Source organism: Tursiops truncatus, chromosome 9 (assembly GCF_011762595.2).
Source record: "Tursiops truncatus isolate mTurTru1 chromosome 9, mTurTru1.mat.Y, whole genome shotgun sequence".
NCBI classification, from domain to species: domain Eukaryota; kingdom Metazoa; phylum Chordata; class Mammalia; order Artiodactyla; family Delphinidae; genus Tursiops; species Tursiops truncatus.
The window spans coordinates 59,283,720-59,299,338 of NC_047042.1; the positions used below are offsets into that span (position 1 = coordinate 59,283,720).

At 45.0% G+C, this 15,619-nt stretch overlaps 1 protein-coding gene across 14 annotated transcripts in view; it reads left to right on the plus strand.

Annotated features, from left to right (window-relative positions):
• WIPF3 (WAS/WASL interacting protein family member 3) overlaps nt 1–15,619 on the plus strand; it is a 95,243-nt gene that overhangs the window by 72,382 nt on the left and 7,242 nt on the right. For 7 of the 14 annotated variants that reach the window (XM_073809779.1, XM_073809782.1, XM_073809783.1 and 4 more), the window contains exons 8-10: nt 12,990–13,158; nt 13,807–13,883; nt 13,988–14,211. In XM_073809779.1, coding sequence (XP_073665880.1) covers nt 12,990–13,120 — 131 coding nt within the window. In that variant the 3' untranslated portion in view covers nt 13,121–13,158; nt 13,807–13,883; nt 13,988–14,211. Of the gene's footprint in view, nt 1–5,736; nt 8,642–12,989; nt 13,159–13,806; nt 13,884–13,987; nt 14,212–15,619 lie in introns of those variants that run through there. The other 7 variants (XM_073809787.1, XM_073809788.1, XM_019926160.3 and 4 more) reach the window with 5 other exon arrangements.

The window sequence follows — 15,619 nt, forward strand, 5'->3', positions numbered from 1 at the left end:
TGGGTCAGGCTCCCATTCTTGCTCAGTTCGAGCTCAGCAGATGGGCGTGAACTGCCCACTGTACACTTGGCACCATGCTGGCCCCAGAGACTACGAGGTGTAAGCAACAAGGTCCCTACCACCAAGCCGCCAGCGTGCACACTCCCGAGATAGAAGTGTGAGATATTAACTAGATCACAACGGAGTGTCTTAATCACTGATTGTTTAAAGTGCAGGGGGCACCACAGCGGGCATGAGGGTGGAGGTGGAGACGGGACTTGAAGGCGTAGAGAGAGGTCACATTTCCACTGGGTGGAAAGGCTGAGCACGGCACACCCCCAGGAGAGAGGCACGATAGCGTTTGGGCCGTTTAAGAATGACAGGAAAGTCCTACGTGGTGTGTGAGGGCACACGGTGCCTGGAGAGGACCGCACCGGCTGCCAGAGATGTTAGGCTTCGCGGGGCAGAGGGTCAATAAATAACACTTCTTTTCCCATCATATGAAATGTTCACAGGTCAGACGGATGAAGATCTTAGTGTTTTTATTGGACGAGCTTAGGTCACAGCAAACTCTAATACTGGGGGAGGTTTGCTGACTCCCCCAGGCCAGGGGATTTACAGGTGAGGAGACGTAGGCTGGCCTCCCCCTGCAGCCACAGAGCAGCCTCTCAGAGCTTTCCACGTGGCCAGGAGGGCAGGACGGAATAGTCCTTAATACACAGGCAGCCAGATTTCAAAGAGGGAACCTAGAAGGGGCCAGGCTGCACATGGCTAGTTCCCTCTGTTCAACTCACCAGAAAAAGAGGGCAGAGAGAGCCTAGGCGTGTTACCTACCCTACAGGAGGTGCCCACACATGAAGAGGACAAGGAGATATGTTCCCTCCTAATGTGAAGGATGTTTTATCCCTTCTAAGGGATATAAGCAGAACCTATAAGCAGAGCTGTCAGTGAAATACTAACCACCGCCAATACAGTAAGTGCTCCTGTCGTAGACCTGCTCAGATGTGCCTGGCATGGTTCTAGGTGCTTTGCAGACCTTATCATAAGTCCTTAATGTAGAAAGTTTTCACGTAGGGGAAAGGAGGTCCAGACAGGCCAAGTGACTTGCCTAAGGCCTCACAGCAAGTTAGAGGCAGAGCCAGGAATTTCAGACCCAGGGGTGTCTGAGCCATGCAGCCATGGTGAACTCTGAGAAGGGATGTGGTTAGGTCTAGGTTGAGTCTGATAACTGGTGGTTTGATCAGAGGAGGTAGAGACCAAGGTCAGGAAACCTGTGGCTTTGAGAAGGGTCCATGCGAGGGAGGATGGATGGGGGTGAGGGTTGCCAGGGCTTGGGGATGCAGACCATGAGAGGAACAAGAGAAGTAGAGGAGGAGCTGAGGGCCTCTGAGTACCAACCTAGGCCTGGATGGACGGTGCGGCACCAAGAAGAAGGAGCTGGAGAGGCGCAGGTTTCAGGAGGAGACGAAGTGATGGATCAGGGCGAGTGGAGGTGCCTGGAGGGCTGCAAGGGGGAGATGACCCGGGGCAGGTGGAACAGGGAGTACACAGGTCTGAGGCTGAGGGGTAAGGTCAGGAATGGGAACTAGCTCTGCGGGTCATCAGTTTGGAGCCTTACCCTAAACCAGGGCTCAGCAAACATTTTCTTTAAAGGGCCAGAGAGGACATGCTGAGGTTCTGCCTGCCATCTGGCCTCTGTCACAACTACTCAGCTCTGCTGTTTTGACATGAGAACAGCCACAGACAACACGTAAAGAAATGGGCATGGCTGTCTTCCAGTAAAACTTCATCTGTGAAAGCAGTTGCTGGCTGAATTTGGTCTGCTGGCTGTATTTTGCTGATCTCTGCCCTCAACCACTTCAGAAAAACAGAGTCTTAAAAATCTCTTTGTTATACAGCCTTTCTCAGTAATGTGCTGTGGAGTCCTTCAATCTTCAGACTCAGTAAAATCGAACTTACCTGCATTTGGAGCCCGTGGTGCCTAGCCTCATCTCTGAGAACAGAAGAAAAGCTTCACCCCATACAGCTCACCAGGAGGGCAGAGGCGGCAGTCTGTGCTGTGTTCCTCTGCTTTCAGAGAAATGTTCAAATCAGTGCCCACACCAAAATAAATAATCTCCTGAGGATCAAGAAGGAGCAGTTAAAAAAAAAAAAAACGCAACGTACTAATGAATTGACATCCTACAGACCAGAAAGGGCATTTGCCATTTCAAAAAGAAGATATAGCTTTAGACTGATGTGGCATTGGTGGACATAAAATACTTCAGTAGCCTCCTAGCACAGTTAAATGAGCATGTTCCTGCCGTTCCTGCGAGCCGTGGGGGAGACGCTTGTTAATTATGTGGGTGTAGGTCATGCCTATCTGATGACATTTCTTCTCACAGTTTTTCTCTTGCATTCTGCCATTGACCTGTAACCCAAGGTTAGAGTTCTTCATGGTGTGGGAGACTGCATTGCTTCCGTCAGATGAGGGTGTCCCTGTGCTCTTTTGTAGCAGTTCTGGAGCTCTGTCTCCGCCCGCTTGCCTGCTTTCTCTCTGTCCTTCCGAGACACACACGCGCACACACACACACACACGCACACGCACACACACACACACACACACACACACACACACGGCACACACATACCCTAAGGCTTAGCTCTTCCGGCGCCATCCTCCCTGTCTCCACTCTGCAAGTATGAGCCATGCTCTTTCTTTGGTAGATGATTTTGTCCAATTTTTAAGTGTTTTTAAAAGGCACGGGTTCCTCAATAAGTTAAACAGAATTACCGTATGACCTAGCAATTCCACTCCTGGGTGTATACCCCAAAGAATTGAAAACAGGTGTTCAAACAAGAGTTCATAGACAAATATTCACAGCAGCACTATTCACAGTAGCCAAAAGGTGACCACCCAAATGCCCATCAACTAGTAAATGGATAAACAAAATGTGGTGTAGTCATGCAATGGAATATTATTGGACAGTAAGAAGGAATGAAGCAGTGGTATGTGCTACAACATGGATGAACCTTGCAAACATTAGGCTAAACGAAAGAAGCCAGACATAAAGCCCACATAAGACTCCATTGATATGAAATATCTAAAATAGGCAAATTCAAAGACACAGAAAGTGAATTTAGCAGTTGCCAAGGGCAGGGGAGTATGGAGAATGGGGAGTGACTGCTAATGAGTCCTCTTGGGCTGATGAAAATGTTCTGCAACTAGATAGTGGTGATGGTTACACAACAACGGGAATGTACGAAGTGTCATTAATGGTAAATTGTATATTATATGTACTTTACCACAATGAAAAGAAAGTGAAAAAACCCTATCACTGAGAATCTTTGGGAAACATGCGTAGCTCACAAATATTCATTAACACAATGATGGTAGAAAGAGTGAAGTCATCCTCATATGGACAGATATTTATTGAGGCCCTCAGCTCTGGAGAGATTTAGACAAATGATCCCCCTGACTTACCCTTCAGAGATTCACACGTTGGTGAAGGAAGGGAGGAGAGAAAGACACCCGAACATAACATTTCAGTCTGGTGTTCCCAGCAAAACCATCCTCGTCACGATCAGTTCAGTGGGAAAGTGGGTGATTAAAAATTTGACCGTTTTCATCCCAACTCCTTTTTTCTTTACTTTTAATTGTGGTTAAAAAAGAACATAACGTGGGGACTTCCCTGGTGGTACAGTGGTTAAGAATCCGCCTGCCAATGCAGGGGACACAGGTTTGAGCCCTGGTCCGGGAAGATCCCACATGCTGCAGAGCAACTAAGCCCGTGTGCCACAACTACTGAGCCTGGGCTCTAGAGCCCACGAGCCACAACTACTGAAGCCCCGTGCACCCTAGGGCCTGCGAGCCACAACTACTGAGCCCATGTGCCACAACTATTGAAGCCCGTGCGCCTAGAGCCGGTGCTCTGCAACAAGAGAAGCCACTGCAATGAGAAGCCCGCGCACCGCAGTGAAGAATAGCTCCCACTCACCACAACTAGAGAAAACCCGCACGCAGCAACAAAGACCCAATGCAGCCAAAAAATATATATATATTATATATATATACACACACAAATAACATGAAACTGACCATCCTAACCATTTTTATGTGTACAGTTCAGTAGTGTGAAATGCATTTACATTGTTGTGCAACAAATTTCCAGAACTCTTTTCATCTCACAAAATTGAAACTCTGTACCCATTAAACAACTCCCCATTCTCCCCTCCCCCAACCCCCTGGTAACCACTGTTCTAGTTTCTAGCTCTGTGGCTCTATGAGTTTGACTACTCTTGGTATATAACTAGAATTGTGCTATACTTGACTTTTTTTAAAATTTTTTTAAAAAATTTATTTATATTTATTTATTTTTGGCTGTGTTGGGTCTTCGTTACAGCACGCGGGCTTTCTCTAGTTGCGGCGAGCGGGGACTACTCTTTGTTGAGGTGCGCAGACTTCTCATTGCGGTGGCTTCTCGTTTCGAAGCACGGGCTCTAGGCACGTGGGCTTCAGCAGTTGTGGCACGTGGGTTCAGTAGTTGTGGCTCTCAGGCTCTAGAGCGCAGGCTCAGTAGTTGTGGCGCATGGGCTTAGTTGCTCCGCGGCACGTGGGATCTTCCTGGACCAGGGCTTGAACCCGTGTCCCCTGCATTGGCAGATGGATTCTTAACCACTGTACCACCAGGGAAGCCCTACTTGACTTTTTGAGACTGGCTTATTTCACTTAGCATAATGTCCTCAAGGTTCATCCATGTTGTAGCGTATGTCACAATTTCCTTCCTTTTTAAGGCTGAATAATATTCCGTTGTATGTATTTACCACATTTTGTTTATCTATTCATCCATCAATAGACACTTGGGTTGCTTCCATCTTTTGGCTGTTGTGAACAATGCTGCTATGTACATGAGTGTACCAATAACTGTTTGAGACCCTGCTTTCAATTCTTTTGTGTATACACCCAGAAGTGGAATTACTGGATGATATGGTGATTCTATTTTTAATTTTTTGAGGAACCACCATACTGTTTTCCATTTTACATTCCTACCACCAGTACACAAGTGTTCCAGTTTCTCCACATCCTCTCCAACCCTTGTTATTTTCTGGTCTTGGTGCTTTGTTTTGTCTGTAGCCATCTTGATGGGTGTGAAGTGGTATCTCATTGTGGCCCAACTCCTTTTCTAAAATAGAGTTACTTTACACTTATAGCAAAACTGGCTACCATTACTTCCATTAGCAGAGAAACTTCTCCACCAGGCAGTGCAGTAACTTTAACAGTACAGGGTGGTTCACATCATAAAATCAAAGGATTAGATGTCCCCAGACTGAAAGAATCAGAAGACAAAGCCGGTGCCAGAGTCTTTCGCCTTTGTGGCGGGAGGGCAGTTGAGCAGTAAGGATCTCTGTCCTGGCTTACTTATCTTAGCCACGTCTGATTATTACTGGGGACCACAGCCCTGCATAAGCTATCTTCCAGCATCCCACTCTCTTACCACCTCCTGTCTTTCCAGGTTACTCCTTTACTCCTCTGAACCTGCAAAGATACTGTAATATCTATAAGTAATATCTCCCTTGGGAATTCCCTGGTGGTCCAGTGGTTAGGACTCTGCACTTTCACTGCCAAGGGTGCAGGTTCAATACCAGGTCGGAGAACTAAGATCCTGCAAACCACATGGCACGGCCAAAAAATTTTTTTTTAATCTTACCAGGTATTTATATATATATAAAAAAATCTCCCTTGACTTCCCCTGGGCCATTTCTCTGCTCTTCTTACAGGCAACACCATCTCCTCTCCCCGTCCTCTCAGGCCTTCTCCCTTCACGCCATAGACGGAGCCCTTGGCAAGGCTACCAGTGGACCCGAACGTGGCCAAATCCAGGGGTCAGAGGCGTCAGCTGCAGTCCATCACACCCTCCTCCTGAAGCGCTTCTTTGCTTAGATTTTCTGGCTGCCCCCTTTCTCCCCTCTCCTCCCACTGCAAGCCCACTGCTCCTCCATTTTTTGTCATACCAAAAACCTTAGAATCGTATTTGGCTTCTTTTTTTCTCTTCTGCTCCCACATCCAATTTCCCAGTAAATTCTGGGACCTCCCCCTTGGAAATGCATCCCCAATCTGATCACGTGTCCTCTGTCACTCACCCCTGGCTGAAGCCACTGTCGTTTCTCACCTGGATGCTGCAAGCACCTACTAACCGGTGTCCCTGCTCCACACGGCAGCCCGAAGTGATTCCTCTAAAGCCCAGTCACGCTGCCCCTGCTTACAATCCTCCAGTGAATTCCCATCTCCCTCCAAGTCAATCAGAAATTCCTGTCATGGCTTCTAAGACCCACATGAACTGCCCATTGCCGCCACTCTCCCCATCGTCACTTCCCTCCAACAGCATGGACCACCTACAATGTGTAGAACGCTCCAAGCACACCCCCCATCTCTGGGCGCTTTGCACTTGCCCTTCCTTCTATGGGCCACTTTCCTCAGGTATCCGTGAGACTTACCCCCTGCCTCCTTTAGGTCTTTTATTAAAATAGAGTTACTTTATACCTGTAGCACAACTAGCTACCATTATTCCCATTAGCAGAGAAACTTCTCCACCAAGCACTGCAGTAATGTTAACAGCTCTTGGTGGTTCATGCCATAAATCAAAGGATTAGATGTCCCAAGACTGAGAGAATCAGAAGACAACGCCAGTGCCAGGGTGTGTCTTTCGCCCTTGTGGAGGGCAGTTAGGCAGTAAGGACCTCTGCCCTGGTGCACTTACCTTAGCCACGCCTGATTATTACCGGTGACTACACCCCTGCTTATGGCCTTCCCTGATGACCACTACAGATAAAATAACAGCACTTCCTGTCCTATCACTTGTGCTCTCTTTATGCTGCCTTATCGTTTTCTTCAAGGCATCTATCACCTCCTGACATGTTATATATTTACCTGTCTTCCCCAGTACAGTATAAGGCCCTGGAGGGCAGAGACGGCATCCATTTTTATTCACTGGTCTACCATCAGCTCCTGGCCTGAGGCCAGGCACACAGACACTCAGTAACCACTTGTTAAATTAATAATTAACAATATCCACACATATCTACATTGCTAAACCATTTACAGAAGAAATTTGAAAACAGCACAAATATCCAACAATAAATAAATTAATTAGTGCAGAGCCACAGGATGGAATGTTCTGCATCCGTTATAATAGCGCTGTTGAATATTTAGTGACATGGGAAAATGCCAATGCTCCCATGAGAAAACAAAACAAAAAAACCTGGCATACTAAAATTACATTAAATAAAACCTAAATTTAATTTTAAAAAGAAAATATTTCATGAATTTATATGGAGAGGGAAAAGTGGACCAAATAAAGGAAAGAGAGAAGAGGCTAGAAATATATCCAGTACAGTGTTAAGAGTGGTTAGCCCTCAATGGTGGAATGCTGGGTGATTTTTATTTTCCTTATGCTTCACTATTTTGTCCAAGTGTTCTATAATAAATATATATTACTTTTAATAAGCGTTAAAACTAATTTTAAAATTCCAAATTATTGACAGACTATGATTAGCCCACCCCTGGTCTGAGTGCCCCGAGGTGTGTAGGGTGACAATGTAAGTTCTCTACGAGGGGGACGTGGGTCCCTCAGGCCAACGTCAACTATGGCAGTGACAGCAAGGAAGGAGAGGAAAGGCCAGATAAGCTATTTCTGAGGCGTAGCTCTGGCAGATACTAGAATTATCATTTCCAATGAAACCTGTCATTTCCTTTAGTTAGAGACCATGGGAGGCTTCCAGCATTAGAACAGGGAAGGCCCTATGAGGTTTTCCAGCCCAGCTCCTTCAGGTCAGACTGAAATAACCGAGGCAGAAGTAGGGTGATCTGCCTCTGGTCACAGCTGGTGGCAAAGCCGGGGCTTGAGGTGAGGTTCTTTGTTCCATGTCACCTAAGAGAACCCCAGGCTTGTTCTTTTTTTTTTTTATTTTGTTTTTATTTTTTTTTCAGATCCATGAACTTTATTTATTTTTTTTTTACATCTTTATTCGAGTATAATTGCTTTACAATGGTGTGTTAGTTTCTGCTGTATCACAAAGTGAATCAGTTACACATATACATATGTTCCCATATCTCTTCCCTCTTGCGTCTCCCTCCCTCCCACCCTCCCTATCCCACCCCTCTAGGTGGTCACAAAGCACTGAGCTGATCTCCCTGTGCTATGCGGCTGCTTCCCACTACCTATCTATTTTACATTTGGTAGTGTATATATGTCCATGCCACTCTCTCGCTTTGTCACAGCTTACCCTTCATCCTCCCCATATCCTCAAGTCCATTCTCTAGTAGGTCTGTGTCTTTATTCCTGTCTTACCCCTAGGTTCTTCATGACATTTTTTTCCCCCTTAAATTCCATATATATATGTTAGCATACGGTATTTGTCTATCTCTTTCTGACTTACTTCACTCTGTATGACAGACTCTAGGTCCATCCACCTCATTACAAATAGCTCAATTTCATTTCCTTTTATGGCTGAGTAATATTCCATTGTATATATGTGCCACATCCTCTTTATCCATTCATCCGATGATGGACACTTAGGTTGTTTCCATCTCCAGGCTATTTTAAATAGAGCTGCAGTGAACATTTTGGTACATGACTCTTTTTGAATTATGGTTTTCTCAGGGTATATGCCCAGTAGTGGGATTGCTGGGTCATATGGTAGTTCTATTTGTAGTTTTTTAAGGAACCTCCATACTGTTCTCCATAGTGGCTGTACCAATTCACATTCCCACCAGCAGTGCAAGAGTGTTCCCTTTTCTCCACACCCTCTCCAGCATTTATTGTTTCTAGATTTTTCGATGATGGCCATTCTGACTGGTGTGAGATGGTATCTCATTGTAGTTTTGATTTGCATTTCTCTAATGATTAATGATGTTGAGCATTCTTTCATGTGTTTGTTGGCAGTCTGTATATCTTCTTTGGAGAAATACCTATTTAGGTCTTCTGTCCATTTTTGGATTGGGTTGTTTGTTTTTTTGTTATTGAGCTGCATGAGCTGCTTGTAAATTTTGGAGATTAATCCTTTGTCACTTGCTTCATTTGCAAATATTTTCTCCCATTCTGAGGGTTGTCTTTTGGTCTTGTTTATGGTTTCCTTTGCTGTGCAAAAGCTTTGAAGTTTCATTAGGTCCCATTTGTTTATTTTTGTTTTTATTTCCATTTCTCTAGGAGGTGGGTCAAGAAGGATCTTGCTGTGATTTATGTCATAGAGTGTTCTGCCTATGTTTTCCTCTAAGAGTTTGATAGTTTCTGGCCTTACATTTAGGTCTTTAATCCATTTTGAGCTGATTTTTGTGTATGGTGTTAGAGAGTGATCTAATCTCATACTTTTACATGTACCTGTCCAGTTTTCCCAGCACCACTTATTGAAGAGGCTGTCCTTTCTCCACTGTACATTCCTGCCTCCTTTATCAAAGATAAGGTGACCAGGGCTTCCCTGGTGGCGCAGTGGTTGAGGATCCGCCTGGTGATGCAGGGGACACGGGTTCGTGCCCCGGTCTGGGAGGATCCCACATGCTGCGGAGCGGCTGGGCCCGTGAGCCATGGCCGCTGAGCCTGCGCATCCGGAGCCTGTGCTCCACAATGGGAGAGGCCACAGCAGTGAGAGGCCCGCGTACCCCCAAAAAAAAAAAGAAAAGATAAGGTGACCATATGTGCATGGGTTTATCTCTGGGCTTTCTATCCTGTCCCATTGATCTATCTTTCTGTTTTTGTGCCAGTACCATACTGTCTTGATTGCTGTAGCTTTGTAGTATAGTCTGAAGTCAGGGAGCCTGATTCCTCCAGCTCCGTTTTTTGTTCTCAAGATTGCTTTGGCTATTCAGGGTCTTTTGTGTTTCCATACAAATTGTGAAATTTTTTGTTCTAGTTCTGTGAAAAATGCCAGTGGTAGTTTGATAGGGATTGCATTGAATCTGTAGATTGCTTTGGGTAGTAGTGTCATTTTCACAATGTTGATTCTTCCAATCCAAGAACATGGTGTATCTCTCCATCTATTTGTATCATCTTTAATTTCTTTCATCAGTGTCTTATAATTTTCTGCATAGAGGTCTTTTGTCTCCTTAGGTAGGTTTATTCCTAGATATTTTATTCTTTTTGTTGCAATGGTAGATGGGAGTGTTTTCTTGATTTCACTTTCAGATTTTTCATCATTAGTGTATAGGAATGCCAGAGATTTCTGTGCATTAATTTTGTATCCTGCTACTTTACCAAATTCATTGATTAGCTCTAGTAGTTTTCTCGTAGCATCTTTAGGATTCTCTATGTATAGTATCATGTTGGCTGCCCAAAATACTGGAACAGCATAGAACCGATCCAAGGGTGTGTTCCATGCCTTCTTGAGTGAGGAGTCTCCATGTAGAGGCCTAGGAAGACCCCACTACATGCCCTAGGCTCACTTGAGAGGAAAGGATGAACTTGACATTAGAAAGGGAGCTACCAACAGAACTCAGTGGCTCTGTATTGAAAAGGGAAAATGATGATTCCATGTTCCTTTTTAAAGGTCAAATCAACATCTTTCTGGATAAATATATTTTTTAGCAGAATCTTTTTATTATTTTTAAAAGATATAAAAACAACTACTCCCATCAGTAGCAATACAAGGTTTAACATTTTAACCAGATTTTCTCAGGCCTTTTTCAGATACCTTTAGTAGCTAATTATTTTGTCTACCCCTTCTGTAAACAATCATCACACAACATACAGAACCCTGGGGAAGACTGCTGAGGGCACCCTCACTCTGGCCCAGCCCATGTATTCATCCCCGCACTGAAATCCGCACTGAAATCACCTAGTAACAACATTCTCCTCTGTTTTTCAACCGTTTCCTGTCTGTTGCACTGCTTTGGGGATGGGAAGGGAAACAGAAATTACCGTTCCACTTAATGTCTGTGTCATACAGTTAGCGTTGCCAGTGAAATGTTCCCAGTCACAGAGAATTGTGCTTTTGATTCCATCTAACCATCTGCCGTTCTTGTTGTGGTCTGGCCAACATTCCTTCTCTGCACGTGAGGCCGGTGTATGCAGCATCCCATTTGTTTCAGATACACAGCTTGGTTCTCTGCACCATACCTACTACTCTCCACCTTATGCCATGTGGACCCTACCTTAGAGAGAGACTGAGTTGGCCCAGAGATGACGGTTAGATGTGCTTCTCCTAGGAGTCCACTTTCTCCTCACCCAGCCCCTGGAATTGTACTCCAAGACTGGGAGGGGTCCTGGGAGACCCAGCTTTGATGGCCAACCAAGTTTGTAAATCCTTTCTGGGTGTTTTCCAAGCCCTGCAGTATTCAGCCTCTTGTTGGTTGGCTACAGAACGGATTTTTTTTTTTTCTTTTTTGACCTGAAAATATATCTCTGTCTGAGAAAAGGTACAAGCCTGGCTTGGTTTACAAGTGACAAAAAATAAAGTTGGAAACCAGCGTGGCCCTCAGGCCTCTGCTCCTCCAGCCCAAGCACAGACTTTCTTCTTTAAGCCCCACAGTTTAGCGAAGTCTTTCCTATCCGGCTGCTCTGTAGCCAGCAGCTTCTGCAACACAGCGTGTTGATAACTGGGGGAAGAGGCACCATCTGGTTACTAGGGGGCAGCAGCAGCGGTCCCTTGGGCTGCTCTGCATGCAATAGACGCGTGTGACTGGATAGAGATGGGAAAGAGATTTCTTACTGTGCGCTGTGGTACCAAAAGTTTGAAAACCGCCATTTTAGCGAATCTGAAATACTCTTCTGTGGGCAAACAGCCCGTGTGAAGGACTGTTTCAAGCAGAAGGGCTCTACAGTTTAATTCTAAGAGATTCTAGTGGCATCTCGTAAGGGAAAACCCCCCAAGGAGATATTTGGATTAAAAGCATCCTGGGTAACCCTGGCAACTCTCAGCCACACATTCTAGCAGCAGTGAAATTTCTTTTACAACAAGGTGCAGAGTTTTCCTTTCTGTTTTAAGAAGAAATTGATTCTCCTTAGCTCTGTTGTTTCCAGTCGTATTTATGAAAACTAGTGGGCACTGCTTACCTATGGAGAAGCCTGTTTCGTTGCCCAGTCGTCCTCCAAGTGGGGGATTTTGCCCCCCAGGGGATATTCAGCACTGTCTGGAGACCTTTTTTGTTGATACAAATGGTCTGGGGCATGTGCTAGCGGCGTCTAGTGGGTAAAGACCAGGGATGCTGTGAAACTGCTTACAGCACACAGGCAACACCCCACAACAAAGAATTTTCCAGCCCCAAATGTCAGTAGAGCCAAGTTAAGAAACCCTGGTCTAGAGGAAGGCTTTTCTGTAGTAGACTGGAGTTTCGTAAATCTAAGAACAATAGTGTCAAGGCCATACTGCCGCGTGGAATTCGGTCAGGGGCTGTTTATCAGTGTCTCTTTACTTTTTGCTCAGTTGTAAATCTGACTAAAAACCTAGTACTCCCTATGCCATTGGTCCAAAAATATCTTCATCCTAGAACAAGTGCACTCGGTAATTTTAAAAGTATTTTAATGAAAATTATAGTGTCCATTGGATTAATGTTTTGTAAGGTGTAGAAACCCTTCTATGTGGCAGTTCATTTAAAAAACTATATCTTACCATAACAGATTCTTAAGGTGACTTATATGCCCATTGTAGAAAACTTGAAGAGTATTTTTAAGAGTTTTTAAAAAGCAGTAAATCCAAAAGGAATCAATTCAGTATATTATTTACATTTTTTAAATGGATTTTTAAAAATAGTTAACATCTTGCTATCTATACAGTTTCTAGCCTGCTTTTTTGTCCTACATTTCAAACATCACCCCAAATTATTTGAGCCTTTGTAGACACTCAGATGGCCTCTTGGTGCTCCATCATACGATAATGAACCCTAGATTTCCTAAACACTGTTGTTGAATACAGGTTATTATCAGCTTTTCACTATCATAAATAATCTGGGATTGATATATCTGCTTTTCATGTTGCTTTGTAAGTAGCACAGCAACGTGAGTTGTTGGGAGGGCTTTGGGACATGGTTATTTAGTTCCTAGCCTGTGACAGAAGCAGACAGAAAAGTCTTGTACCAAATGCAGCAGAGGAGACACAGGGACACCATTTGGATCACCTGACTCACAGGAAAAGTTCTGGAATTCCTAGGAATGTGGATTTCAAACTTGGCTAGACCAACCAAACCATGTATCTACGTGTACACATGTCTATGTAAGTAAATGTCAAAAAGAAAAACAAAGCTGGAGGGATAAACAGCAAACTTTTAGCAGAGGCAACTCCGGGATAATTAATTGGGATTAGAGAGAAGGGCAGGCAGAGAGGAAGCACTTGAGGGGGTATTTTTTCCTTATTATCTTTTCTATATTCTTTGAATTCTTATTATGAGAATATATTCATATGTAACTTGTGTAATATTTAAACCTAATATGTTTTAGAGAGTGAGTTGGAGCCTCATGGAACAGGGTCTGAGCTATGTCAGCACACACTTTCACTCCTTTTTTAAGCAACCCTAGCACGACGCCGGCACATTTGGGGCCAGGACACACGAGCGAGTCTGCAGCTGATGCTGTGTTCAGAGCTGAGAAGCTCGCACCTGCGTTTAGATGAGAGGCCTTCGTCACTTGTTCTCCTCCCAGCTCAGTGGACGTGACGCCTCTGTATCCACAGTGTGTGACATAGAGGCGGTGGGTAGAAACGCACAGTCTAGGGCCAGGAGCCCGAGGGTTTCAGGTTGACCGACTTACATTACCCTTGGTTCCTGTACCATTGCCCTAAGTGCCGGTTTAGCCAGACTTTCTCCGTGAAGCACATAGCCAGCCCTGGGCCAGCAGATGGTGGGATGGTTCCTGTGTCTTTCAGGCCGCACACCTGGTCCCTGGCTCCACACCGAGGCGGCCGGCCAGAGCTCCGATGACATCAAAGGCAGAAATGCTCAGGTAACACGGCCCTCTGGTCTCTGAGTGTGAAACTGGGAAACCTCAGGGAGCACAGAAATGTTGAGGGTGTGCTTTCCTCTGAACAGCCTCCTGGTTTTCCTCAGGGAAAGCCATAGGGGTACCTTTGTTTCCAGCTGGGATGAAACACAATTTCAAAACCTGAAGAGTGAAAGGGGGGAGCTTCTCTGGAATCACCACCACACACAGAAGCAGCTTTGGCAACACAGAACCCCTTGGGAATCACTCTGCAACCATCACCCCGTTCGCTCCCATCATTCTTCCCTCGTTACCGTGGCCTGAGAAGCCTGAGAGGAGAGCTCTGTAACATGTATGAAACATAATTTGGTGTTCTCTCTCGTCTATAGAATACATGGTTTCTCATAGCACCCTGGGGATTTTTCTCCCATCGACATTATCATTTACTTATTTTTTTAATTTTTACTTTATTTTATTTTTGGCCACACTGCACAGCATGTGGGATATTAGTTCCCTGACCGGGGATTGAACCCGTGCCCTCTGCAGCGGAAGCACGGTGTCTTAACCACTGGACTGCCAGGGAAGTCCCCAACATTATCATTTCTTTTGACCAAATGTAGCCACAAATTTTGCTGGTGGCTAGAGGAAGGCTGTGGGGAGGGGATCGGGGGAACCAGAGAGGTGCTTGTGTCATAATTATGAGTCTTTGAAGAAATGCCCTCGTGCTCACATGAGGCAACTTGGACACAGTGTTTTCTAACCTGGGCGGAGATGACATCTCTCACCGCAGACGACAGGGTCTCATCTTTAAAGGCCCTTTGTTTCTTTGAAAACATGCATTCCGTCCACCCTGGCCGCCTCCTGTTTCACAGTGCCGTGTAACAAAAGGGGTGGCCTGCTGTTAGATCAGAACCTCAAGGAAAGAGACGTGAGAAAGAAGGAACTTAGGTTACTGGAAGTGGGGATGAGCTCCCTGAAGGACAAGCACCTCTCCCCTTTCTCACCATGGCTAATCCAAGAATTGCAATGACCATTCTCAGATGACTGTAGGTTCAAAACTGGGTGTATGATTGCAGTTCAGAGAAAGTATGTATACAGAGGAAAAAAGAAGACAGGAAAAATATACACAAAATTGTTCACAGGCATTCACTCTGCCAGCTGATGGCTGATTTTGACTTCTTAGGGGGCATTTCTGCAATTTCTGAATGTTCCATAATAAATACATTACTCCTGTGATCAGAAAGATATAGTAATAATCAAAATAACATCTCCTACATTATATAGCTCTTTATATAGTTTAGATAACTTGCATATGTTATTTCATTTGCTCCTTTTAGCAACTCTGTGGTATAAGCTGGAGAGATACCTTTAATGCAAACTTTTTCCATATGAGAAAACCAAGCTCCAAGAGGTTAAGGAACTCACCCAAGGTCAAGGTCACGTTCGCAGACCTCTGACTCCTCGTCCAGTGCTCCTTCCACTGTACCTCACTGCTTTGCCTGGCATGTTAGAATTGACAGGACAGGAGTCACCCTCACCTTCAGACGTGGCAAGCACGATGGGACATTATGCACGGTCTGGTCCCTGACCTCATGGCAGGCACACATCTAAATCCCTGAGCCCATAAAGTCTAGTCAAGGATGAACTGTTAAGTCTCTCTTGGGCATCCCATTGTCAAGAAGATCTTCTTTATGTCTAGCTGGACACCATCTTAATTCATTTTCACTTCAGTGAGGCAAAAAGAAATCGCCCAGAGAAAT